We start from the raw sequence: 27,571 nt of genomic DNA, 5'->3' as shown, positions 1-27,571 counted from the left end.
TTTTCTATCTAGGTTGAAATAAGTATATTTAGAACAATGAAGTAATTACCTCTGGAATAGAAAACAGCCCGAATTATTATTACCAAATTGAAAAACAATTATATTCATAAATGAGTTGCATGTTGATATTTTCTGATTAAAAACAGATAGTTTTGTGGTTTTTATACTAATAATTATAGTTTTTATGCTGGAAAACTACTTAGAAGTTATTGTGCTTGATGTATCCTAGTGATATGCAATGTTCAAGCAAAGAGAAAACATGCTGAAATATCATATGGAAGTATTGAGAATTTTGCTAGAGTCTATTAACTTTGGTTTAATTATACTTTTTTTCTTAAGTTAATAGTGTTTTGTAGCAGTATCAAAAACTCACTCCATCAATTAATAGCTTGATCATTTACTTTTGCTTGGAAGATTGTAAGTTAAGCAGCTTTCCTTCTTAAAAGCTGAATTTGGCATTTTTAAACTAATTTTTTTCTTTGAAAATTAAAACTTAAATTATTTGCTTCTATATAGGATATATTTTCCATTTTCTCATTTTGAAAATGAGGCCAGATAATCTAGATTCTCATGTTTAATTTGTAATGCTATACGAATGAATATTCTAATGCTTTTGCGACATGAGTTTTAAAATGTTAATAAAAATTGTTAATTCAGTGTTTAGCAGCGCTCAGTCCAGCAAGTATCTGAATAACTATCATGTTGAAAGCATAAAATGACCAAGCCATAATCCCTGCTTTTGCTCTCAAATAGCATTTATAGTTCAGGAGGCAGAATCAGAGAAGAAGACATGCATTACATTGAATGTGATAAGCATTCATACAGAAATAGAAATAAATTGATAGGGGAAAGAAGAAGGTTAAAATGAGAGAGATGTCACGTCCAAGTCAAAGTTCTTTATTGTGATGGTGATATTTAATATGGGCCTTAAAGTGTAGGCTTAATTTCTATTGGCTCAGGGAGAAGGGAGTGTGCTTCAGCAGGGGAAATAACAAAAGGAAAGGTATCAGAAAAGAAAAATGTAGTTTCTTTAGAAAATGGCAGATAGTCCAATTTGTTAGGGGCCATGGATACATGTAGGGCAGTATTTCTGTCTTCTAATGACCTGAATCAGAAGTCCTCGAGATTTGGCCTGGGACCCTTCATTTCTAACAAACCTCCCAAGTAACCTTGTACATCAAATTTGAGAACCACTGATACACAACCCAAGGTGTAATACTTGATGTTTTTAGGTGACAGTAGGACAAATACTCTAATACTTATATATACGTATTCAAAATAGAATAGTATAGCTGGCTTATTAAACATGTGGTTTCCTCCTTATCATTGACCTGTATAAGGCTATTTGAGTCAAAATTCTGAAAAGAGGGACTTCCTTGGTGGTCCAGTGGCTAAGACTCTACATGCTCCCATTGCAGGGGGCCTGAGTTCAATGTCTGGTTGGGGAACTAGATCCCACATGCCACACCTAAGACTAAGTGCAGCCAAATAAATTGATTAATTAAAAAAATAAAATTCTGAAAAGAAAAATGTTCATTAATTGTAATAGAGATGACATATACAGTGAAAATAAGGAAACACTATAGTAAATAGTAAAGGATGAGGCTAGAAAAGGAGGTTGGAATAATATTGTAGAGAATTTTGAATGCCAGGCTGAAGAAGTTTGTACTTTTACAATATGTTGACATTATTAGATTAGTTTTTAAAGATGTCAAACATACAGAAATATAGAGGATAGCATAATAAATACCCATGGGCTATTATTAAGCTTAAGGAAAAATAAAGCCCTCATATATTGTTGAAGTGTATTACCCTTCCCCAATCTTATTTCTCTTATTTCCTTCCAAGTGGCAACCACTATCTAAATTAGTGTAAATTAGTATACTTGATATATCCATAAACAACATATGCTGTTTTGTATGTTCTTAAACTTGTCATTAATTATATATTTATATAAAATATATATATATCCTTTTGGAACTTGCTTTTTCATTTGACTGACTTGGAGATTTTATCTGTTCATGTTGGTCTAGCTGATTCATTTAAACTGCAAAAGAGTAATACTTTTTACAATATCCGTTCACTTCAGTCACTTAGTCGTGTCCGACTCTTTGCGACCCCATGGACGGCAGCAAAGAGACGGCAGCAGACCTCATTGGACTGCAGCACTCCAGGCTTCCCTGTCTATCACCAACTCCCAGAACTTGCTCAAACTCATGTCCATTGAGTCGGTGATACCATCCAACCATCTCGTCCTCTGTTGTCCCCTTCTCCTCCTGCCTTCAGTCTTTCCCAGCATCAGGGTCTTTTCCAGTGAGTCAGTTTTTTGCATCAGGTGGCCAAAGTATTGGAGTTTCAGCCTCAGTGTCAGTCCTTCCAATGAACACCCAGGACTGATCTCCTTTAGGATGGACTGATTGGATCTCCTTGCAGTCCAAGGGACTCTCAAGAGTCTTCTCCAACACCCCAGTTCAAAAGCATCAATTCTTCGGCACTCAGCTTTCTTTATAGTCCAACTCTCACATCCATACATGCTGCTGCTGCTGCTAAGTCGCTTCAGTTGTGTCCAACTCTGTGCGACCCCATAGACGGCAGCCCACCAGGCTCTGCCATCTGTGGGATTCTCCAAGGAAGAACACTGGAGTGGGTTGCCATTTCCTTCTTCAATGCATGAAAGTGAAAAGTGAAAGTGAAAAGTGAAAGTGAAGTCGCTCAGTCGTGTCCGACTCTTTGTGACCCCATGGACTGCAGCCTACCAGGCTCTTCTGTCCATGGGATTTTCCAGGCAAGAGTACTGGAGTGGGTTGCCATTGCCTTCTCTGCATCCATACATGACTACTGGAAAAATCATTGCTTTGACTAGACCGACCTTTGTTGGCAAAGTGATGTCTCTGCTTTTTAATATGCTTTCTAGGTTGGTCATAACATTTCTTCTAAGGAGCAAAGCGTCTTTTAATTTCATGGCTGCAGCCACCATCTGCAGTGATTTTGGAGCCCCCAAAAATAAAGTCTGTCATTGTTTCCATTGTCTCCCCATCTATTTGCCATGAAGTGATGGGACCAGATGCCATGATCTTTGTTTTTTGAATATTGAGTTTTAAGCCAATTTTTTTCACTCCCCTCTTTAGCTTTTATCAAGAGGCTGTTAGTTCTTTGCTTTCTGCCATAGACTGGTGTCATCTGTGTATCTGAGGTTATTGATATTTCTCCTGGCATTCTTGATTCCAGCTTGTGCTTCATCTAGGCTGGCATTTTGCATGATGTACTCTGCATATAAGTTAAATAAACTGGGTGACAATAAATAGCCTTGATGTACTCCTTTTACAATTTGGAACCAGGTCTGTTGTTCCATGTCCAGTTCAAACTGTTGCTTCCTGACCTGCATACAGATTCCTTACAAGGCAGGTCAGGTGGTTGGTATTCCCATCTCTTTAAGAATTTTTCATTTTATTATGATCCACACAATCAAGGGCTTTGGCATAGTCAATAAAGCAGAAGTAGATGTTTTTCTGGAACTCTCTTGCTTTTCCTGTGATCCAATGAATGTTGGCAATTTGATCTCTGGTTCCTCTGCCTTTTCTAAATCCAGCTTGAATATCTGGAAGTTCACAGTTCATGTACTGTTGAAGCCTGGCTTGGAGAATTTTGAGCATTACTCAAAATTACATTTTACAATATAGTATATTAAAAAAATTTTTTTTGAATTTTTGAAGTATAGTTGATTTACATGTAGGTTAATTTATGCTGTATAGTTATACATATTCTTAGTTATATGTATGTATATTCCTTTTCATGTTATATCTATTGTTTTATCATGATATATTGAATATAGTTTCCTATGCTATTCAGTAGGACCTTGTTTATCTATTTATTTAAGTATAGATGTTGAATGTCTTTTTTGTGCCTATTGGCCATCTGTATGTCTTCTTTAAAGAAGTAACTGTTTAGGTCTCCTTCCCATTTTTTGATTGGGTGGTTTTTTAAAATATGGAGTTGTATGAGCTGTTTGTATATTTTAGATGTTAATCTGTTGTCAGTTGCATCATTTGCAAATATTTTCTCCCATTCTGTAGGTTGTCTTTTCTTTTTCTTGATGGTTTCCTTTGATGTGCAAAAGCTTGTAAGTTTGTTTAGGTCCCATTTGTTTATTTTTGCTTTTCTTTCTTTTTCCTTGGGAAAGTGATCTAAGAAAATACTACTGTGATTTATGTCCAAGAAGGTTTTGCCTGTGTTTTCTTCCAGGATTTTATGTTGTCATGTCTTATATCTAAGTCTTTAAGAAATTTTGAGTTTATTTTGTATATGGTATGAGGGAGTATTCTAATTTCATTGATTTATATGAGGCTGTCCAGCTTTCCCAACACTACCTGCTGAAGAGACCATCTTTTTCCCATTCTTGCCTCCTTTGTTGTAGATTAATTGATTGTAGCTGTGTGGGTTTATTTCTGGGTTCTCACGCCTGTTTCATTCATCTATATGTCTGTCCCCCCCCCCCACCAAGTACCATGCTGTTCTGATTACTGTAGCTTTGCATTATTGTCTGAGTTCTGGGAGAATTTGCCTCCAGTTTTGTTCTTTTTCCTGCAGATTGCTTTTACAGGGTCTCTTGTTCCATATAAATGTTAGGATTACTTGTTTTAGTTCTATGGTAAATGTCTGGGATAATTTGATAAGGATTACATTAAGTCTGTGAATTGCTTTGGGTAGTACTCCCACTTTAACAATATTAATTCTTCGAATCCAAGAGCATGAGATCAGTTTGTTCTTTATATCTATGAGTCTGTTTCTGTTTTGTTTGTTCATTTGTTTAGTTTTATAGATTCCACATATAAGTGAAATCACGCAGATACTGGTTTTCTCTGACTGACTTATTTCACTTAGTATAATACCCTCTAGGTCCATGTTGTCTCAAATGGCAAGATTTGATTCTTTTTTTTTTTGACTGAGTACTATAAAACTCTGTGTGTGTGTGTGTGTGTGTGTGTGTGTGTGTGTGTGTGTGTGTAAAACATCTACTTTATTCGGTCATCATTCAGTGGACATCTAGGTTGCCTTCATATCTTGGCTATTGTAAATAGTGTTGTGATGAATATTGGGGTACCTATATCTTTTTAAATTAGTGTTTTCATTTCTTTGAGTAAATACCCTTAATTAGAATTGCTGGATTGTGTAGTAGGTTGAGTTTTAGTTTTTTGAGGAACTTCATAACTTTTTCATACTGCCTACAGCAATTTACATTCCCATCATTAGTGCATGAAGGTACCCTGTTCTCCACATCCTCACTAGCACTTATGTTTTGTCCTTTTGGTAACAGCCATTCTGATAGGTATGAAGTAATAGCTCATTATGGTTTGCTTTGCATTTCCCAAATGATTAGTGAAGTTAAGTATCTTTTATTGTGCTTGTTGGGCATCTATGTGTTACCTTTGGAAAACTGTTTATTCTCATCTTCTGCTCATTTTCTAATCAGGTTGTTTGTATTTTGATATTGAGTTATATGAGTTTTTTATATAGTTTGGATTTTAACCCCTTATAAGGCATTTAATTTGCAAATATTTTCTCCCATTTAGTAGATTGTCTTTTCATTTTTTTGATAGTTTTCTTTGTTGTTTAAAAGCCTTTTATTTTGTTATAGTTCCGCTTTTTAAATTTTTGCTTTTGTTGCCTTGGGGTGTTAAAGTTTAAAAAATCATTACCAAGACTAATGTCAAGGAGCTTGCTACCTGTTTTCTTCTAGATGTTTATGGTTTCATTTAAGTCTTTCATCCATTTGAGTTTATTTTTGCATATGGTGTGAGAAAGTAGTCTGATTCTTTTACATGTGGCTGTCCAGTATCCCCAATACCATTTATTGAAGAGAACTTTTTTCTGCCATTGTGTATTGTTGTTTCCTTTGTCTTAGATTAATGAAGCATATGAATGTGAGTTTATTTCTGGGCTCTTTATTCTGTTCCATTGATCTGTTTCTGTGCCAGTACCATACTGATTTGATCACTATAGCTTTGTAGTATAGTTTGAAATAAGGGAGCTTGAAACTTCCAGCTTTGTTCTTCATTCTCAAGAATCTCTCTGGATATTTGGTGTCTTTTATGATTTCATACAAATTTTAGAATTATTTGTTTCCTTTATGCAAAAAATGCCATTGGTAATTTGATAGAGATTACATTTACTGCAGATTACTTTCAGTAGTATTTTAATAATATTGAGTCTTCCAATTCAGTTATTTGTCTTCTTTAGTTTCTTTTGTCATGTTTTCAGAGTACAGGTCCTTAACCTTCTTGGTTAAATTTACTCCTAGGTATATTCTTTTTGATGCAGTTGTAAATGAGATTTCCTTCATTTCTCTTTTTGATAGTTTGTTATTAGTGTACAAAAATGCAAAAAAAAAAAAAAAAAAACTGGAAAAACACAAAACACAAATATTTGTAGGTTAAACAGTGTGCTACTGAACAATCAAGAAGTCAATGAAGATATCAAAGAGTAAGTTTTTTTAAGAACCTTGAGACAAATAAAAATGAGAACATAACTTTCCAGAATCTGTAGACACAGCAAAAGCAGTTCTAAGAGGGAAGTTCATAGTTATAGAGGCCTACCTCAAGAAAAAAGAAAAATCTCAAATAAACAATCTAATTTTATATTTCAGGGAACTAGGAAAAAAAGAACTAACAAAACCCACAGTGGTAGAATGTAGGAAATAATAAGGATGAGAGCAGAAATAAATGAAAGAGATTTAAAAAACAATAGAAAAAAGATTAATGAAACTAAATGTTGGTTCTTTGAAATGATAAACAAAATTGACAATGTGCAGCCAGACTCATCAAGAAAAGAGAACCCAAATAAATAAAATTGGAAATGAAGAGGAAAAATTGCAACCAATACCATTGGAATACAAAAAAGCATAAGAGAATACTATGAACAATTATGTGTCAACAAATTGGACAACCTAAAGGAAATGGATAAATTTCTATAAACATATAATCTTCCAAGACCAAATCATGAAGAAATAGAAAATCTGAATAGATCAATTGCTAGTATTGAAGTTGAATCATTAATTTAAAAAAAAACACTCCCAGCAAAATCTAGTTCCAGATGGCTTAACAGATGAATTCTACTAAACGTTTAGAGAAGCATTAATTCCTGTCCTTCTCAAATTATTCCAAAAAATTGAAGTGAAAGTAACATTGGCAAGCATTAACCTAATACCAAATCCAGACAAAGACACTACCAAAAGTGAAAGGGGTGCGTATAGGCCAGTATCCCTGATGAACTCTCAAATAAAACATAGACAGTAAGCACTTGTTGTTAGTCTTAGCAATATTTTTTTAAAAAAATATATCTCCTTGGGCAAGGGCAACAGAAGCAAAAATAAACAAATGAGACTACATTAAACTAAAAAGTTAATGCACAGCAAAACCATCAGCAAAATGAAAAGGCAACCTATGGAATGGGAGAAAATATTTGCAAATGATATACCTGATAAGCGGTTGATATCTAAATATTTAAAGAATTCGTACAACTAAATAGCAAGCAAAACAAAAAACCCTATTTAAAAATGGACAGGGAACCTGAATAAACATTTTTCTAAAGAAGACATACTGATGGCTAACAAGCATTTGAAAAGATGCTTAGCATCACAAATTATCAGGGAAATGCAAAATCGCAATAATTTACCATCTTATACACACACACACTAGATGGTTAAAATTACAAAGACAATAACAAGGGTTGGTGAAGATGTGGAGAAAAGGAAACTGTCATGCACTGGTGATGGTAATATAAAGTAGTACAGCTGCTATGAGAAATAGCATGAAGATTCCTCAAAAAACTAAAAATAGAACTACGATACAATCCAGCATTACCACTTCTGGGTATTTATCGGAACAAAATGTTAGCCCTAGTTTAAGAAGATATATGTTGACTTACAATATTATGTTAGTTTTGGGTATATAGTGTATTCAATTTTCTTCTTGTAATTGATTTCTTGTTTTATACTGTTGTTGGTTGTGGTTGAAAATGATGTTTGGTATGATTTTAATCTTCTTAAATTTATTGAGACTTGTTTTCTGACCTAACACGTAATCTATCTTATAGAAAGTTCCATGTGCATTTGAGAAGAGTGAACGTTCTGCTGTTTCTGACTGGAATGTCCTGTATATATTTATATTGAGTCCATCTGCTCTAATGTGTCATTTAAGGCTGATATTTCTTTATTGATTTTTCTGTCTGGATGATCTGTCCTTTGATATAAGTGGAGTATGAAAGTCCCCTACTATTGTTGTATTTGTCTGTTTCTTCCTTTATTTATGTTGATATTTGCTTTATATATTTTGGTGCTCCTATGTTGGGTGCATGGGCTTCCCAGGTGGCTCAGTGGTAAGGAATCCACCTGCCAATGCAGGAGACTCAGAAATGGGTTCAATTCCTGGTTTGGGAAGATCCCTGGAGGGGGCAATCGCAACCCACTCCCATGTTCTTGCCTGGATAATCCCATGGACAGAGAAGCCTGGTGGGCTGCTGTCCATGGGGTCATGAAGAGTCACACGACTGTGTGACTGAGTATGCACACACCATGTGGGTGCTTCAATGTTTACAAAATGTTGTATCCTCTTGCAGGATTGAACCTTTTATTCTTATAATGCCCTTCTTTGTGTTTTGTTAACAGTTTTAATTTTAAAGTCTCATTTGTCTAAGTATTGCTATCCTAGCTTTTTTCTTTCCATTTTCATGGTATATCTTTTTCCATCTCTTCACTTCGATCAGTTGTCTTTAGGTTTGAAGTGAGTGTCTTGTAGGCGGCATATGTATTTGCATTCCTTTCTCACTTTCTTTTGTATATTTAAGTTTTTCCTTTGTGCTTACTGTGAGATTCACATATAACATTCTCTGCATATAGCAATCTCTTTTAAGTTGATAGTAACTTAATTTTGAACACATTCATTTTGACTCCATGTTTGATATTTTTGCTGACATATTTTGCATCTTTTTATTTAATGTATCCCTTGACTAATTATTGTATTTTTAAAGTTTTTGTACTGCTTTTGTCTTTTACCATTTGTACATGCTTTATAAGTGACTGATTTACTACCTTTGTCATTTATTTACCTTTTCCACTGAGATTTTTACTTTTATATGCTTTCTTATTAATTAGTGCTTTTCTTTTTAACTTAGAGAAGTCCCTTTAGCACTTTTTGTAGCATTTTAGTGGTGATAAACTCTTTTAGCTTTTATTTATTTGTAAAACTCTTAATCTGTTCTTCAGTTTTGAATGATAAGTTTGCTGGGTAGAGAATTCTTGGTTGGCAGTTTTTTCCTCTGTGCACTTTGAATATGTCATACCACTCCTTTCCTGGCCTGTGAATTTTCTGCTGAAAATCTGCTCATAGCATTATGGGATTTCCCTGGTACAAAATAAGTTGCCATTCTCTTTCTACTTTTGAGATTCTCTTTTTATCCTTAACTTTTACCATTATAATGTGGCTGGTATGTTTTCCTTTGGGTCCATCTTATTTGGAATTCTCTGGGCTTCTTAGACCTGGGTATCTGTGTCCTTTCCCCAATTATGGAAATTTTCAGACATAATTCAAATAACTTTTTGGTCCTTTCTCTCTGTCTTCTCCTTCTGGGATCACTATAATCGAAACAGTATTCTGCTTGATATTGTCCTAAAAGCCCCTTAAGAGATTCTATCTTCTTTTAATTATTTTTTCATATTGCCACTCTGTCTGGATGTTTTCCATTGCTTTGTCTTCTAGATTCATGTTTCTATTTTGAAGCCATTCTGCTGTTGAACCCCTCTAGTGTATTTTTCAGTTGTTGCAACTTCTGTTTGGTACTTTCTTATATTTTCTGTCTTTTTTTGAAGTTCTCATTTTGCTCATCCATTCTTCTCCTGAGATCATAGGATCTTTATGATCATTGTTTTGAAGTCTTTATCAGATAGGTTGCTTATCTGTTTAATTAAGGTTTTGGGGGAGGGCTTGGCTTTGTTTTTGATTTGGGACATATTCCTGTCTCCTCTTTTTGGCTGTCTGTTTGCCTGTATGTGTTAGCTACAGTGGCTGCCTCTGACCTAAGGAGTGAGCTTGTATGGGAGTTGCACCATGCAGCTCAGAAAGGCACTCTCCCCTGGTCACCAGTGTCGGGTACTCTATGGGAGTCCTTTGTGTGGGCTCTGCGCCTGTGAGCTGTGATAGGACTGACACTGCTGTGTGGGGAGGGCTGGGCTCAGGGCCCTAGCCTGGCCTGATTGTGACTTGGCCATAGTGCAGGGAGGGCAGAACTTAAATTGCTTACCCACCCGAGTTGTGGCTCAATATCTGCATGGTGTAGGTAAGCATTGGTTAAAGTTTTGTATTTGTGAGGGGTGGGTGGAGGTCAAGGCACTTGCTTGGCCCTTTTGTGGGTCAGCTGCCGTGTGGGTATGGTGGGGCTGGGGGGCTTGCCTAGCCATCTTGTGCCTTGACTGCTGTCCACCAGGGCAGGACCCACGGTGCTCACCCATCCTGGCTCTTTTTGGAGTACCACCGGGTTTATTCTTGATACACCTGTGTTATTGAGAGCATACTGAGACCTGTCAGTGTTTTGAGGGGAGGAACCTCATTTAATACCTAATTTCAGGCTGACTGGGAGCCAGACCCTCAGTCAGCAGCTTTTAAAATATGCAGCTAAATGCAGTTTTGAGTCTGGGTCTTGTTCTGATGGGTGGGGCCATGCTCAGTAAATTTTTAATCCAATTTTCTGTTGATGGGCAGGGCTGTGTTCCCTCCCTGTTGTTTGAGCTGAGGCCAAAGTATAGTGGAGGTAATGAAGATAATGCAACCTCCTTCAAGAGGTCGCATGCATGCAACTGCTGCACTCAGTGCCTCCCGCCCTTCAGCAGTCCACCACCAACCGATGCCTCCACTGGAGACTCCTGGACACTCACAGGCAAGTCTGGGTCAGTCTCTTGTGGGGACACTGCTTCTTTCTCCCAGATCAATCTCTCCCATCAGGAAGCTTCCATAAGCCTCTTATCCTTATCCATCAGAGAGCAGACAGAATGAAATCCACAATCACAGAAAGCGAACCCCAAACTGATCACATGGACCACAGCCTTTTCTAACTCAGTGAAACTAAGCCATGCTATGTAGGGCCACCCAAGACAGACGGGTCATGGTGGAGAGTTCTGACAAAATGAGGTCCACTGGAGAAAGGAATGGCAAACCACTTCAGTATTCTTGCCTTGAGAACCCCATGAACAGTATGAAAAGGCAAAAAGATAGGACACTGAAAGATGAACTCCCCAGGTCAATAGGTGCCCCATATGCTACTGGAGATCAGTGGAGAAACAACTCCAGAAAGAATGAAGAGATGGAGCCAAAGCAAAAACACCCAGTTATGGATGTGACTGGTGATGGAAGTAAAGTCTGATGCTGTAAAGAGCAATATTGCTTAGGAACCTAGAATGTTTGGTCCATGAATCAAAGCAAACTGGAAGTGGTCAAACAGGAAATGGCAGGAGTGAACATTGACATTTTAGGAATCAGTGAACTAAAATGGACTGGAATGGCTGAATTTAACTCAGATGACCATTATATCTACTACTATGGGCAATAATCACTTAGAAGAAATGGAGGAGCCATCATTGTCAACAAAAGAGTCCAAAATGCAATTCTTGAATGCAGTCTCAAAGACAGAATATCTGTTCATTTCCAGGGCAAACCATTCAATATCACAGTAATCCAAGTCTGTGCCCCAACCAGTAATGCTGAAGAAGCTGCAGTTGAATGGCTCTGTGAAGACCTATAAGACCTTCTAGAACTAACACCCAAAAAAGATGACCTTTTCATTATATTGGACTGGAATGCAAAAGTAGGAAGTCAAGAGAAACCTGGAATAACAGGCAAATTTGGCCTTGAGGTACAAAATGAAGCAGGTCAAAGGCTAACAGAGTTTTGCCAAAAGAACGCACTGGTCATAGCAAACACCCTCTTCCAACAACACAAGAAAGACGCTACACATGGACCTCACCAGGTGGTTGATACTGAAATCAGATTGATTATATTCTTTGCAGCCAAAGATGGGGAAGCTCTCTACAGTCAGCAAAAACAAGACTGGGAGCTGACTGTGGCTCAGATCATGAACTCCTTATTGCCAAATTCAGACTGAAATTGAAGAAAGTAGGGAAAACCACTACACCATTCAGGTATGACCTAAATCAGATCTGTTAATGATTATACAGTGGAAGTGACACATAGCTTCAAGGGATTAGATCTGATAGAGTGCCTAAAGAACTATGGATGGAGGTTCATGATATTGTATAGGAAGCAGTGATCAAGACCATCTGTAAGAAAAAGAAATGCAGAAAGGCAAAATGGTTGTCTGAGGAGGCCTTGCAAATAACTGAGAAAGGAAGAGAAGCTAAAGTCAAAGGAGAAAAGGAAAGATATGCCCATTTGAATGTAGAGTTCCAACGAATAACAAGGAGAGACAAGAAAGCCTTCCTCAGTGATCAATGCAAAGAAATGGAGGAAAATAATAGAATGGGAACAACTAGAGATCTCTTCAAGAAAATTAGAGATACCAGGGGAGCATTTCATGCAAAGATGGGCTCAATAAAGACAGAAATGGTATGGACATAACAGAAGCAGACGATATTAAGAAGATGTGGCAAGAATACACAGAAGGACTATCCAAAAAAGATCTTCATGACCCAGATAACCATGATGGTGTGATCACTCACCTAGAGTCAAACATCCTGGAGTATGAAGTCAAGTGGGCCTTAGGAAGCATCACTACGAAGAAAGCTAGGGGAGGTGATGGAATTCCAGCTGAGCCATTTCAAATCCTGAAAGAATATGCTGTGAAAGTGCTGCACTTAATATGCCAGCAAACTTGGAAAACTCAGCAGTGGCCACAGGACTGGAAAAGGTCAGTTTTCATTCCAATCCCAAAGAGAGGCAATCCCAAAGAATGTTCAAACTACTGCACAATTGCACTCATCTCACATGCTAGCAAAGTAATGCTCAAAATCCTCCAAGCCAGGCTTCAACAATACGTGAACTGTGAACTTCCAGGTGTTCAAGCTGGATTTAGAAAAGGCAGAGGAACCAGAGGTCAAATTGCCAACATCCATTGGATCATTGAAAAAGCAAGAGACTTCTCGAAAAACATCTACTTGTGCTTTATTGATTATACCAAAGCCTTTGACTGTGTGGATCACAACAAACTGTGAAAAATTTTTAAAGAGATGGAAATACCAGACCACCTGATCTGCCTCCTGAGAAATTTGTATGCTGGTCAAGAAGCAACAGTTAGAACTGGATATGGAACAACAGACTGGTTCCAAATTGGGAAAGGAGTACGTCAAAGCTACATACTGTCACGCTGCTTATTTAACTTATATACAGAGTACATCATGTGAAATGCCAGCCTGGATGAAGCACAAGCTGGAATCAAGATGGATGGGATCAATATCAGTAACCTCAGATGCACAGATGACACCACCTTTGTGGCAGAAAGCAAAGAAGAAGTAAAGAGTCTCTTGATGAATGTGAAAGAGGAGAGTGAAAAAGTTGGCTTAAAACTTAACATTCAGAAAACTAAGATCATGGCATCCGGTCCCATCACTTCATGGCAAATAGATGGGGGAAACAATGGAAACAGTGACAGACTATTCTTTTGGGCTCCAAAATCACTGCAGATGGTGACTGCAGCCATGAAATTAAAAGATGCTTGCTCCTTGGAAGAAAAATTATGGCCAACCTAGACAGCATATTAAAAAGCAGAGATATCATTTTGCCAACAAAGGTCAGCCTAGCCAAAGCTATGGTTTTTCCAGTAGTCACGCATGGATTTGAGTCAGGCTATAAAGAAAGCTGAGCCCCGAAGTATTGATGCTTTTGAACTGTGGCTTTGGAGAAGACTCTTGAGAGTTTCCTTGGACTGCAAGGAGATCCAACTAGTCAATCCTAAAGGAAATCAGTCCTGAATATTCACTGGAAGGACTGATGCTGAAGCTGATACTCCAATACTTTGGCCGCCTGATGCAAAAAACTGACTCATTTGAAAAGACCCTGATGCTGGGAAAGATTGAAGGCAGGAGGAGAAGGGGACAACAGAGAATGAGATGGTTGGATGGCATCACCGACTTGATGGACATGTATTTGAGCAAGCTCTGGGAGTTGGTGATGGACAGGGAAGCCTGGTGCGCTGCAGTCCATGGGGTTGCAAAGAGTCAGACATAACTGAGCGACTGAACTGATGCAGTTTTATAGGGCCATAGTCAGTAACTGCTGGACTCCAGCCTAGGAGATTTGATGGTGTCCCCTGGATGACAGTTACAAAAAGTGGGGCTCTTGACAGTGTCTAAGCTCCATCATGGGGAGTCTTGCTGAACTGTAGTGAGGCTACAGGAGTGCTCAGGGATGGTGTCCCCCTGCCTAATTTCCCTGGGAGTGCCTCTTTTGCCTGTATGTTTGTGGGCTCCTAAAGTCTGTCCCCTGGGATGAAGCTCTAGTTAAGTAAATAGGCCTTTTTACAGGAAGACAGGGTGGTGTTTCAGTCTCCTCTCTATGTAGTACCCTGCTGGTGGTGGCCTGTGAAGAACTGTGTGTGTGTGTGTGTTAGTCACTCAGTCGTGTCCGACTCTTTGCGACCCCATGAACCGTAGCCCATGAGGCTCCTCTGTCCATCTAATTCCCCAGGCAAGAATACAAGAGTGGATTTCCATTCCCTTCAACAGAAGATCTTCTCGACCCAGGGATCGAACCCTGGTCTCCTGCATTGCAAGCAGATTCTTTACCGTTTGAGCTAAAGGGAAGTGTCTAGTAATATTTATTTCCTTGAAGCCTGTTTCTGTGTTTTATTGTTATATAATTTAACCCTATACATAATTTAAATTCCACAAGGTGTTATTTTTTAAAGTCAGTGTTATCCTTTGTGATGCCCTTCAATCTTTCCTGTATTACTTTATTTCCCTCTGGGATCATTTTACTTCTTTCTAAATACTTTCCTTTACTGTTTCTTTTGTGCTATTTGCTGGTGATAAATTCACTCAGTTCTTGTTTGTTTTAATACATTTTATTTTGTCTTTATTAAAAATTGGAATAATTGCATCCTTATAGAAAAGTTGTAAATATAATAAAATTATTTTTTTCTGAGCTGTTTGAGAGTAAGTTACTGACATGATGCCCCATACCCTTGAATAATTGTGCAATTCCTACATTCTCTTAACTGACTACTGTGGAAATGAAAGTGTTAGTCACTCAATCGTATCTGACTCTTTCTGACCCCATTGACTGTAGCCGCCAAGCTCCTCTGTCCATGGAATTCTCCAGGCAAAAATACTGGAGTAGGTTGCTATTTCCTTCTCCAGGGGATGTTCCTGACCCAAGGATTGAACCCAGGTCTCCTGCATTGCAGGCAGACTCTTTACTGACTGAGCCACCGACCAAACAACAGCATCAGCAACATAATGTTGTTCACTAATCACATGGTATGCTATGATCACATTTCTTTTTTCTCTGAATTTTATTTTCTTGGAGCAAATACTACCTCTCCCCTTTTTATTTCCTTTGCACCTACTGAGTTGTTTGTTGTTGTTTAGTCACTAAGTCGTGACCAACTCTTTGTGACTCCATGGGCTGTAGCCCACCAGGCGCCTCTGTCCGTGGTATTTCCCAGGCAAGAATTCTGAAGTGGGTTGCCATTTCCTTCTCCAGGGGATATTCCTGGTCCAGCGATTGAATCCTTGTCTCCTGTATTGTAGATGAAATTTTTACTACTGAGTCACCTGGGAATCCCATACTGACTGATATTTCTTTCAGTTTTTTACTCATATCTGTCAAGTACCTAGCAGCAAATTTTTCATGAATATAAATGTAAGAAAATATATCATTTTCTTCTTTCCTTCTTTTTTCTGGAGACTTTTCTCTCTGTTTTCTCTTGGTTCCAGTCTTCTTTCTTCTCTTAACTTGATGTAGAATTGTCTGCTTGGAACTTCCTAATGCTACCTTTCTGCATTGAATCCCCTATCTTCTGAATCTTTAGTTTAATCCCTTGTTTTGCTGAAGCATGGGCTTCCCTCATAGCTCGGTTGGTAAAGAATTCGCCTGCAATGCAGGAGACCTTGGTTTGATTCCTAGGTTGGGAAGATCCTCTAGAGAAAGGATAGCTACCCACTCCAGTATTCTTGGGCTTCCCTTGTGGCTCAGCTGGTAAAGAATCCGCCTGCAATGTGGGAGACCTGGGTTCAATCCCTGGGTTGGGAAGATCCCCTGGAGAAGGGAAAGGCTACCCACTCCAGTATTCTGGTCTGGAGAATTCCATGGACTATACAGTCCATGGGGGCTCGCAAAGAGTCGGACAACGCAGGGCGACTGTCACTTTCACTTTGCTGAAGCATAGTTTCTAGTACCTTTCAAAGAAAAGGATGAGTGGATGATAAAGTTTTTGAATTCTTCCATGTCTGATCATCTTCATCTTTTCATTTATTGATAATTTGATATTATATAGAATTCTAGAATGGAATAATCCCCTGCCTCCTGCCCCACCAAACGTTAGAGACATTGCTCTGCTCCCTTCTAGTGTCCAATGTTGCTGTTGAGAAGTTTAATGTCACTGTGAAAAAAAAAAAAGAAAAAAAAATTGTCACTGTGGATTATTTTCCTCTGAATGTAAACATTTTTTTCTCTCTGAAGGTTTTCAGATTTGAATCCTGACTCCACCATCTCATGACTGTATACCTCTGGCCTCACTGTTTAACCTCTCTGTGCATCAATTTTCTCATGGAATGAAAATAATTATAGCTACTTCTCGCAGTAGCATCATTATGAAGAGTAAATGATTGCTAGATTAGTACTCAGTAGGTACTATATAATGTGTCAGCTATTACTAATTATCCCTAGTATTCTAAAACTTCATTACTTCCTGGTTTCAATAAACTTCCTGGTTTATTCCTTTTCCTTGAGTCCTGTTTCCTTCCAGTCTGAGAAAAAAATTTTTTTTAAATAGATATAACATTATTTCCTATCTTTTGTTTTCTCCATTCTTTCTTTCTGGAATTTTTGTTATATGGTTGTTGGACCCTCTGAATTGTCCACTAATTTTCCTGTATACTTTCCCTTTTATTTTCCTTGTCTTTATCATTTTGTATTAGGAAATTTTCTCTATCTTTTAATGCTTTTGTTCTCAAATTTCAATCACGATATTTACATTTCTAGGAGTTATTTATATTTTTCTATTACTCATTTTTCATAGCATTCTTTCATTTTTTAATGGGTGTTTTATCTTCTCTTCTCCCCCAAGGAAATTAATTACAGTAATTTTGAAATTTTCCATTTCCTTTGCTCTTTATGTTCCCTTCCTTCTGGATCCTTTTTTGTTTGGCTGGTTTTCTATTTATTGTTTTAATCTTCCAATTTTCCATTTGATGCTTTCCTCCAAATGACTGGTGATCTTCTGTGTCTGTTTATACTTGAAAGTGGGGCACTAAAGAGCTGAGTAGATGTTCCCTGTGTTTGAGTATGGCTTTTTAGCTGGTGACCTTCATACTAGGGTGATCAGGTGATGAGCCTTACTTTTTACTAGGTGACCCCCAAATGTTATTAAGTGGTAATGTTTTCTCTAAGGTTGTTTTATTTTTTCAGAGAAAAAATCTACCATCTCTCTATAGAGTGTATGTTGCCTCTCTGTGCTCCCAGAGCAGGAAGTGAAGAATACTGATCCCTGTGGTTTAGCACTTTTGACTGTCACTTAATCCCTCAACTTTTGTATTTTGTGAATACATCTATATTAGAGTACATGTATTTATTTGATTTTTCTAATATAAGTCTTTATTTTCCTGTATGTAGATGGTTAGTTCCTGGTGGCTCAGATGGTAAAGAATCCGCCTGCAGTGCGGGAGACCTGGGTTTGATCCCTGGATTGGGAAGATCCCCTGGAGGAGGACATGGCAACCCACTCCAGTATTCTTGCCTTGGGAATCCCCATGGACAGAGGAGCCTGGCAGGCTGCAGTTCATGGGGTCGCAAAAAGTCGGACACAACTGAGTGACTGAACATAGTAAGGGCTAAAAGTTCAACTACAGGGATTTAAGATTGAGTAGTGAGGGGACAGAATGGAATTATCATCACATGCACATTTAACTTACTTCAGTTCAATGATATGTATTTGTCCATGTGTACTTTTTATTTCATATTGTGCATTGCTATATACCACACTAAGAGGAGAGTGAAAAAGTTGGCTTAAAGCTCAACATTCAGAAAACTAAGATCATGACATCCAGTCCCATCACTTCATGGCAAATAGATGGGGAAACAGTGGAAACAGTGGCTGACTTTATTTTTCTGGGCTCCAAAATCACTGCAGATGGTGATTGCAGCCATTAAATTAAAAGACGCTTACTCCTTGGAAGGCAAGTTGTGACCAATCTAGACAGCATATTAAAAAGCAGAGACATTACTTTGCCAACAAAGGTCCGTCTAGTCAAGGCTATGGTTTTTCCAGTGGTCATGTATGGATGTGAGAGTTGGACTGTGAGGAAAGCTGAGCACCGAAGAATTGATGCTTTTGAACTGTGTTGTTGGAGAAGACTCTTGAGAGTCCCTTGGACTCCAAGGAGATCCAACCAGTCCATCCTAAAGGAGATCAGTGTTGGGTGTTCATTGGAAGAACTGATGTTGAAGCTGAAACTCCAGTACTTTGGCCACCTCATGCGAAGAGTTGACTCATTTGAAAAGACCCTGATGCTGGGAAAGATTGAGGGCAGGAGGAGAAGGGGACAACAGAGGATGAGATGGTTGGATGGCATCACCAACTCAATGGACATGGGTTTGGTGGATTCCGGGAGTTGGTGATGGACAGGAAGGCCTGGTGTGCTGCAGTTCATGGGGTCGCAAAGAGTCAGACATGACTGAGTGATTGAACTGAACTGAACTGAACACTGTATTGTACACTTACACATGTTACTAAACATGGTTGTATACACAGAATAATGCATAGCACCCTTTAAATAATTTAAAGACTTTTTGAAGGTAATTTTTTTTACTATATTTGATTTTCACATTAAGACCTGACTTTAGAACCTAACCCCTACCTTACATGTACCTCCATTGTGGTCAGCATGGACCACATAGGTACAGACTGCTGTGTGCTGGGTCTGATTTGACATGTGTGGTGGCAGAGACTTGTAGAAAAGGTTCTGGGCTGGGGAGAAGGAGTCATCTGGTTCTCTTTCTGTTCTTACTTTACAACTGCTAGCTTTATGATGGAAGAAATTACTTGATTTTTGTCCTCCAGTTTTTTCCTTTGTAAATTCTGAAACCCATTAATTTAGCACAGAGGAAAAATTATATAAAGTATTTGACCTCTTAAAAAAGACATTTATGATTTGCCTTTTTGACAATAAAGCCTCTTCAGTGTATCTTAGCTGTCTTATTAAACTAGAACAGAAGACTTGCCAGTTCTAAAGTTATTGTTGAGTAAACTACTGAACTGCTTTAGAAATATAGCTATGGGATAGTAAATCCAGTTAGCTTAAATTAAAAAAAAGAAAAACACTTGGTTTTCTCCTCACTGTATAAGAAATACATATTAGAAATTTTGGAAGATAAAAGTGTAAAAAAATCACCACTAAGTCTTTCATTCAGAGATAACTGTTAATATTTTGTTGTATTTTCTTCTAGACTTCTTAAAGTACGTGTTTAAAATTATTTTAACAAAACTGAGATTAAATTTTATATCTAATGTTATATGCTGTTTTTCCTCTACCATTATATAATAGTTATTTCTCCAAGTTATCAAATAACTTTCATTATCTTTATTTTGTATATTATCTCAATTGATATAATACCCCAAGTCATATAGGTAACCTAATGTGGAATTTTTTTGGTGTAGATTTTATATTATCCATTATGGAAGGACCTTAATGTTTTGATAGTGCATCCTATTTTATAGTATAAAAAAGAAAACTAAACTTTTCCCTTCTGATAGATGTTCAAATCAAAGATTGTTCTTTAAAAAAATCTGAAAAATTCTTGATATGGTGCTTAGAACTTTGAAAGGCTTGTTGATAAAATTCATTTTCAGTTTATTTCTTTTTGCTTTTGCTGTTGCTCTTACGTCATCTTGGAAAAGCAGTTTAAATCCTTTGGGTCTCAATTTTCCCATTTATAAAATGAGAATAAGCTAGATAATTTAAATCTTCTTTGGCACTTTTATTTGTCCTAAATTTACTTCTTCCTATCATATCTTGTTTATGTTTGTTAGGTTATCACTTAACATTGCTCAACTCAATTGTGTGTGTGTATGTAAAAATGCATGTGTGTGTCTCTGTATATATAGATAGAATCACACATACATACATACTACATAGTGTATGTAGTAATTTTCTCTTGTCTGGGTGTACCACAGTTTATCCACTTGTCTACTGAAGGATATCTTTGTTGTTTCCAAGTTTTGGCAATTATGAATAAAGCCACCCACAACATTGTGTGCAAGTTTTTTTACGGTATAAGGTTTCAACTTATCTAAATAAACCAAATTTTCATTTCCACATTTTTTTCAATTTATTTTTCATCTTCTAGTATTTAAAAATGTTTAAAGTAAACTTAGAAAAGTTAGAAAATATAATTCTCAAAGCCTGATTCAATAAACATGTATAATGAGGCCTTACATTGCAAGTGGGTTTGCAAAAAGTAGGTGCATTTTATAATTAAAGGACTGGGAGTTCTTTCTGACATTTTGCCTTGAGGCACAGATTTGAATTTTAGTTAATGTACAACTAATAAACCTAAATGACTTAATTCTTGATTTTGAAAGAAAACATGATAATGTTAGCTCTGCTATGTTGAATTAAAAATGATGCAGTGATACCTGCCTATTAGATACTGGACTTTTACAAGTGACATTAAATGAATATAAAATGATAACAATTTTGGCTTGTATTCCAACCATTGGCTGGAGGTGAAAGATGCCTGATCAGATGCCACCTCCCTGTCTCTTTTTCATTTCCACATTTTTGCCCTTCTCTCTCCCATTTTTTTAGAAAGTAAATTAAATAAATTTGAGAATAAAAAGTAGGAGCACAATATGAATTTATAGGATCAGATTTCCATCACATCTGGCTTTTTAAGTACTTGATTGTTTTTAAATGGTTCATTTTCACTGTTAGAAAATGTATTTCATATTAACTGTCTCATTGCAATATTTTAAATTTAACATTGTATTGTATCCTAGGGCTACATATTTGTTTTAGCCTTGTTTCAAGAGAATCTGTAAATGTAATATATAAGAATTTGATGAGCCTTCATTTGAATATCAACATTTGGGAGAATTTAGTTTTTGCTCCTAAAATTATCCTTAAATAAGTTATATTTAATTGATCATGATTAATGATGTATAAATACTATTGATATTTTTTCAGTATTCTTTGTAACCCACATAAATTTTTCAGAATCCTTCTTATAAGCCCTGATTACCTATAGAAATGTTTATTTCTATAAAAACATCCTTCACTCAAAAATTTTTATTCACTTCTAAATTAAAATTGTTTTAATTTTTAAATAGATTATTTAACAGAAAGACTTAAATGGTTTAGAATGAGTTATTAGCTTGTCAGTGAATCGCAGATTGACAAAGGTTATATAAAGGTTGTTGGTGTTCCCACAAAATTCCAGGTATTACTTATTTTACTTCCATATTATATAACATTACTTTAGAAGGTAATATGTAAAGTGTGGATTATTGCAGTATATACAAACACTGTTTTTGTATTGACTAGATTATTGCAGAAATATTTTTTTTTTAATGGAAATCTTTGAAAAGACCAAACTTATTATTTTGGTCTTTTAAATAAAACCTATTTATTTTAAAAAATAACTTTTCATTGCTTTTTGCCATCCTAACTTTTCTCTGAGGTAAGGAGATTGGATATCTTTTGCCCAGTTTTATAGATGATACTCAGGTAGAATCATTTGTCAAAAGTCACATCAAATTAAGTTGTAGAATTGAGATTAGAGTGGATCTTTTTGACTTAGTTTAATTTTTTTTCTGTGTTATGGTACTGAACAGTCATTCACAGTATTTTGCCATAATCAGTGATACCGTTTTGTTTCACTGCCTATTACAGAAGATAAATCTTAACTCACTGTAAGTCTTCAAATAATGTGACTAGAAGACTTTACTTTGGGGGAGCTTGGGGTAGGAATGATAATATACTTATTTTTGATTTGATATATTATTTTTGATGGTCTAATCTTAATGAAGAAGTAGGTATTTAGCTGTAAATAAACTGTAGAGTACTGGTCAACTTTTGTCTTTTAGCCAGAACAGTAAAGCATGAGCACTGGATAAATGTAAATGGGAGAAGCTAACAGGAGCAGTTCAGGGCTAGAACTTTAGATGTCATCATGTGGTCCTACTGTGCGCTATTGCATCCAATAAGGGATTCTTCTGTACCTTCTGTTACAGATGCTGAAAATTTCTTCTAAGGAGAAATATCCCTTATTTACTTTCGTAAATGGTCATTCCAGAGACTATGATTTTACATCTACTACAATGAATGAAGAAGACCTTTTCTCAGAGGATGAAAAGAAAAGAATAAAAAGATTTAGCACAGAAGAGTTTGTCTTGCTGTAAAGATTAGCACATTTGTGCTTGATGAGAAGAAATCCTTTGAAGGTGGAAAAATGAAGAGAAACAAGTACATTCAAAACTGGTTTATCTTCACCAGTATCTTAATTTTATATGTTCTTTTAAACAAAAGAGCATTTGGAAATATACACATTTTAAAGATATTTTTCTGAAAGAGATTTAGTGAATCCTGATTTCTAATAAATATTAAGTGATTCTGACCACATTCCTCTTTCCCTGAAGTTCTGCTAATGATAAATCTACCTTAACTGCAAGTCTTCCAGGCTTCAAATTCTTCCACTTGGGTCCACTATTCTCCTGAAGGTTTTGTGCTATTGGACCCCCCAAATGGCATCACCCAGTAGTTTCAAAAGCTTCAGTTTATACTAATCACCAGAAGATCAGAGAATGAATCTTAAGTGCCACCTAAGCCCCCTGATATTAATGCAACCAAAGGACACTTTTGGATGTATCTTGATATATTAAATAGTAATTTTTAGCTGTGATATAATACAATTATATGAGAATTTTGAGTGAAGGTAATACTTAACAGTATGATTCTATAATGGTTCCTTATTTTGCCTGCTGTTAGCCTTCTCTGAGGAATAAAGGTAAAGTACTGGTTTCCCCACAGATTTAAAGGCTATATTATTAATAATAACTACATCTAATCAAAGCAGATAAAGGCAAAATTGTTTGTTTCCTATCTCAAAAATGAAATTTATGGAAACTTGACTTATTATACAGTTTTGAAATCTAAAGATAAGTACCAAGAAAGCTATCATTAGATGTTCTTCTATGTGATTTTTGCTATTTGTATAAATCAGTGTAGTGGTGTTTAGAACTGAGACCATCTATGAGGTAAATCTGTCTTAAGTGTATTATGTGTTGCTTAAAGGCAAATTTGTAATAATAAAAATATGAATTACTATTGAGTCAGGTTTATAAAGTAAGTACTTTAATAAAGATATAAGAACATAAAATGCATTTGTTTTGGTTTTAATGGGATTATTTTAATCCTTTCACTTGAAAAATCATTGTCTCAAATGAATCCTGTTTATTTATAATGAAGGCAAATATTGTTGCTTTGAAAGAAAAATATTAACTTACTTTATGAAACTTCCATGTTTTAGTGTGAAAAGGTGACTCATAAAGACATAAAATTCTGTATCATTTAAACTCATTGATTTTTTTTTCCCATTAGGAAGCCTGTTTGTTAGGTTTAGAGTTGCAAAACTGAAACAGAGAGTGGGCAGATAGATTGCCTTGGTATGCCCGATGAGAGAGATCAGGTTTGGCATCTCCCAGTGAAGATAGTTATCGAACTGAAAAAACAGTCAGAAATCTAAAATTTTCCTTTAACCTAGATGAAATCTGGACAAGTTAAGTCTAGTACTGATTTTCCTAGTGTGCAAAAGTAGTACAGGTACAAGAAGCCAGAGGTACACCCGATTTTGTACAATGCAGCTTTATACACGATTTTATACACTACAATTCCTTCATCTCAGAAATCTAAAATTTTCCTTTAACCTAGATGAAATCTGGACAAGTTAAGTCTAGTACTGATTTTCCTAGTATGCAAAAGTAGTACAGGTACAAGAAGCCAGAGGTGCACCCGATTTTGTACAATGCAGCTTTATACACGATTTTATACACTACAGTTCCTTCATCTAAAGTATTGCAGTTTGTTATTTATACCTGCAGTAGTCATAGGATTCTGTCAGTATAACAACACATCAGATGAGAGCATCATATCTTCAAATGAATCAGAACTGATTGTAAGTGTTCTCTTACAAGAACTATAAACAAGCTTAGAATTAGAGGATAGCATTCTGTTATGTCACAGCATATTTGGGTATCATTTTTAAGTAGGAATTTGGAATGAGACAAAATTACACCTGGACAAAGTTGAGGTGAGAGGAGGCAGAAACTTCCTTTACATTGAATTATATTGAGGATACTCAGAATATTGCACAGGCAAGACAGATCTTAAAATACAGTCATTCCCATGTCTGGAATAAATGCTTAGGATCAGCAATTATCAGAATAATATATGCATAAAAAGCATTCAACCAATATGTATGAATGAATGCATGCGTTCCTGGCAGTTGAGAGAATGACTGATGGATATATCTTACCTATTAATAATAAAAAAAATCAACTTCAGCCGGGGACCAGCCAAAAGTTGTGCTAATCTTTTATTGGAAAGGCAGCAACAAGACTACATTGTTAGAATAGATGTTTCAGACTTTGTTTGAACACAGATTTCATTTCAAGTTCTGACAGCCAGTAAACTCAGTCAATAAAGCTATTGGATGATCTCTTTCAGCCTGGAATTAAAGGAAAGTGAAAAAGGACAAAATTCTAAGATGGGTGTTCTGTTAGAATTATGATAGAAGGATCCTCTATTTGGACCTCAATATTAAGATACTAGATTTTACCATTAACATTTCATAAATGAATTTTTAAAATATTTGATGTAACTTTTTGGTGGTGAAGGTTTCTTTACTCTCTTCTTCATAAAATTTGACACTTTGAATGCCCTTTTGTCAGTGTATTAACTGGCAACAGGCAATCTTGAGAGTCATCATGTGTTGAATGGCTGAATGGAAAGATCCTTTAAAGTGTAAGTCTATCCAAAAGAATTTCCCTGAGGTATCCATTTTTCTGTTTTTACATTAAACCAACCCCATTAAATTTGTATTAATGAGAAGACAACTTCAGAGAATTAAAATTTAGGTCACTTTTCTATTCTGTTAACCTGTGTGCTTAGTCGCTTCAGTTGTGTCCAACTCTTTGGGACGCCGTGGACTGTAGCCTGCCAGGCTCCTCTGTCCATGGGGGTTCTCCAGGCAAGAATACTGGAGTGGGTTGCCATACCCTCCTTCAGGGGAACTTCCAGACCCAGGGATTGAACCCAGGTCGTCTGCGTTGCAGGCAGATTCTTTACCAGCTGAGCCACCAAGGAAACCCAAGAGTACTAGAGTGGGTAGCCTGTCCCTTCAGGAGAACTTCCGGACCCAGGAATTGAACCAGAGTCTCCTGCATTGCAGGTGGATTCTTTACCAGCTGAACTACCAGGGAAGCCCGTTAACCTTACGGTTTAGCATTGCCCAAGGACAAACACATCTAAAATATGCATATGTCAATATCCTCTTATTTTTAGAAGAGTGGAGACAAAAGACTAAAAATAACTTATCTGTATAGTCTGTCTAATTTTAAGTCAGAAATCTCTATTTTTTAGAGATCTCAGTTACTATTATTCCATGCCAGAAAGTGCTGTATTTCTGGTAAAATCATACTAATTCAGTCTTTTTTTCTTTTCCTTTTCTCCACTGATTTCTTTGCTACTAGGAGAAAGTTTTATTTTCATGGTGTATCACAGTTCACTTTCAGTAGCTTGCACTGTACATCTGTGTCTTGACTATTTTCATACACAGTCATAAAAACACTGTGAAGGATTTTTTTCCAAAAACGGGACACAGTAGGAAGAACAGATAATGAAAAAATGCTTTGAAAATATTAAATCACTATATGAACTTCTATTGAAATAGACACAAGATAAGGAGGATACTGAGAATTTAAAATAATAGTGAAATAGAAGCAAGATATCCAGAATATATTGATAGAGGCAATTTCTTAGGATAATGGGTTATTATTTTCTATAAAAAAGAAGAGCAATGTCTTTCAAAAATTTTAGGAGAATAAATACTTAGCCAGTGATATTTGTTAAGCTTCAGTATTGTCAATCAACCATACTTTAATAGTATTATATTGTTCAACATTTAAACTGAATATCTTGAGGTACCAAATTGAGAAGTTCAAACATCAAGAAAAATTGGAAACATCCTGGAGATCAAACCCAGTCAATCCTAAAGGAAATCAACCCTGAATAGTCATTGGAAGGACTGATGCTAAAGCTGAAGCTACAATACTTTGGCCGTCTGATGCGAAGAGCCAACTCATTGGAGAAAACCCTGATGCTGGGGAAGATTGAAAGCAGGAAGAGAAGGGGACAACAGGATGAGATGGTTGGATGGCATCACCAACTCAATGGACATGAGTTTGGGCAAATTCTGGGAAATAGTGAAGAACAGGGAAGCTTGGCGTGCTGCAGTCCATGGGGGTCACAGAATCGGGCATGATTGAATAACTGAACAACAACAAATTGATTCTAAAATGTAAATTTTCTATCATTTTATAATTTGAATCTTAGGTCAGTTTAGAAATCTTTGGCATTTTTGTGTGATTTTCATGATTATACAAAAGACTTCCTCTTTGCCTATAAACTTTGGAAAATATATTTAGAGTCGGTATTGTAGATACATTTTTGAATTAGCATTTTCCTTTCTTCCTTACAGTCCTCAACATTATTGGGGGCAAGCAATGGCCCAAAACATTCACAACTACTATAAAATTTCACTTATCCTCTCACAGTAAGAAAAATATGCTAAAAAGTGAAGAATACCTATTTGTGTTAGGTAGAAAAATTATTGGGCCACCCTCTAACCAATAACTCCAGAAATTGAGAAGCTCAGTCTTCCTGTATTTTAAGTCAATAGTCATTAGATACTGGTGTCATTCAAGAATGAATCACAAAAAAATTCTACAGAGAATTAACTTTCACTTAAGTTATTAAAAAATAAGTATAAATATAATATTTATATTTTACACTCAGATAATATCATAAGAATTGGGAATTCATGGGTTTTAAAAGAAGTAATAAGCAAGAAAGGTAAACAAAGGAAAATAAGTCCAATAGAAGTCTGATAATGGAAAGGATGAATTATTGATGGCAAGTTAGTGTGTTTGGCAAATACACCATACAAACTGATACAGATAAGAAGTATGAAATAAAAAGGCTTGAAGGCTGGGGCTGGGATGATTTAAAATTTGGTATAGATATTGGAAGAAAATAAATACTGATACCAAAGGGTAGATATGTGGCTTCCATGTTGCA

At 36.3% G+C, this 27,571-nt stretch overlaps 1 protein-coding gene across 9 annotated transcripts in view; it reads left to right on the top strand.

The window, feature by feature from the left end:
- The window catches only part of ATG4C (autophagy related 4C cysteine peptidase), a 99,512-nt gene extending 75,972 nt beyond the window's left edge, over positions 1 to 23,540 (top strand). For all 9 annotated transcript variants that reach the window (XM_061121712.1, XM_061121707.1, XM_061121709.1 and 6 more), the window contains one exon: positions 22,450 to 23,540. In XM_061121712.1, the coding sequence (XP_060977695.1) occupies positions 22,450 to 22,617 (168 nt within the window). In that variant the 3' untranslated portion in view covers positions 22,618 to 23,540. The remainder of the gene's footprint in view (positions 1 to 22,449) is intronic.
- The last annotated feature ends 4,031 nt before the right edge of the window (positions 23,541 to 27,571 follow it).

The sequence above is a fragment of the Dama dama genome, chromosome 20, assembly GCF_033118175.1.
Source record: "Dama dama isolate Ldn47 chromosome 20, ASM3311817v1, whole genome shotgun sequence".
Taxonomy (NCBI): Eukaryota; Metazoa; Chordata; class Mammalia; order Artiodactyla; family Cervidae; genus Dama; species Dama dama.
This window is presented reverse-complemented; position numbering and strand designations above follow the sequence as displayed.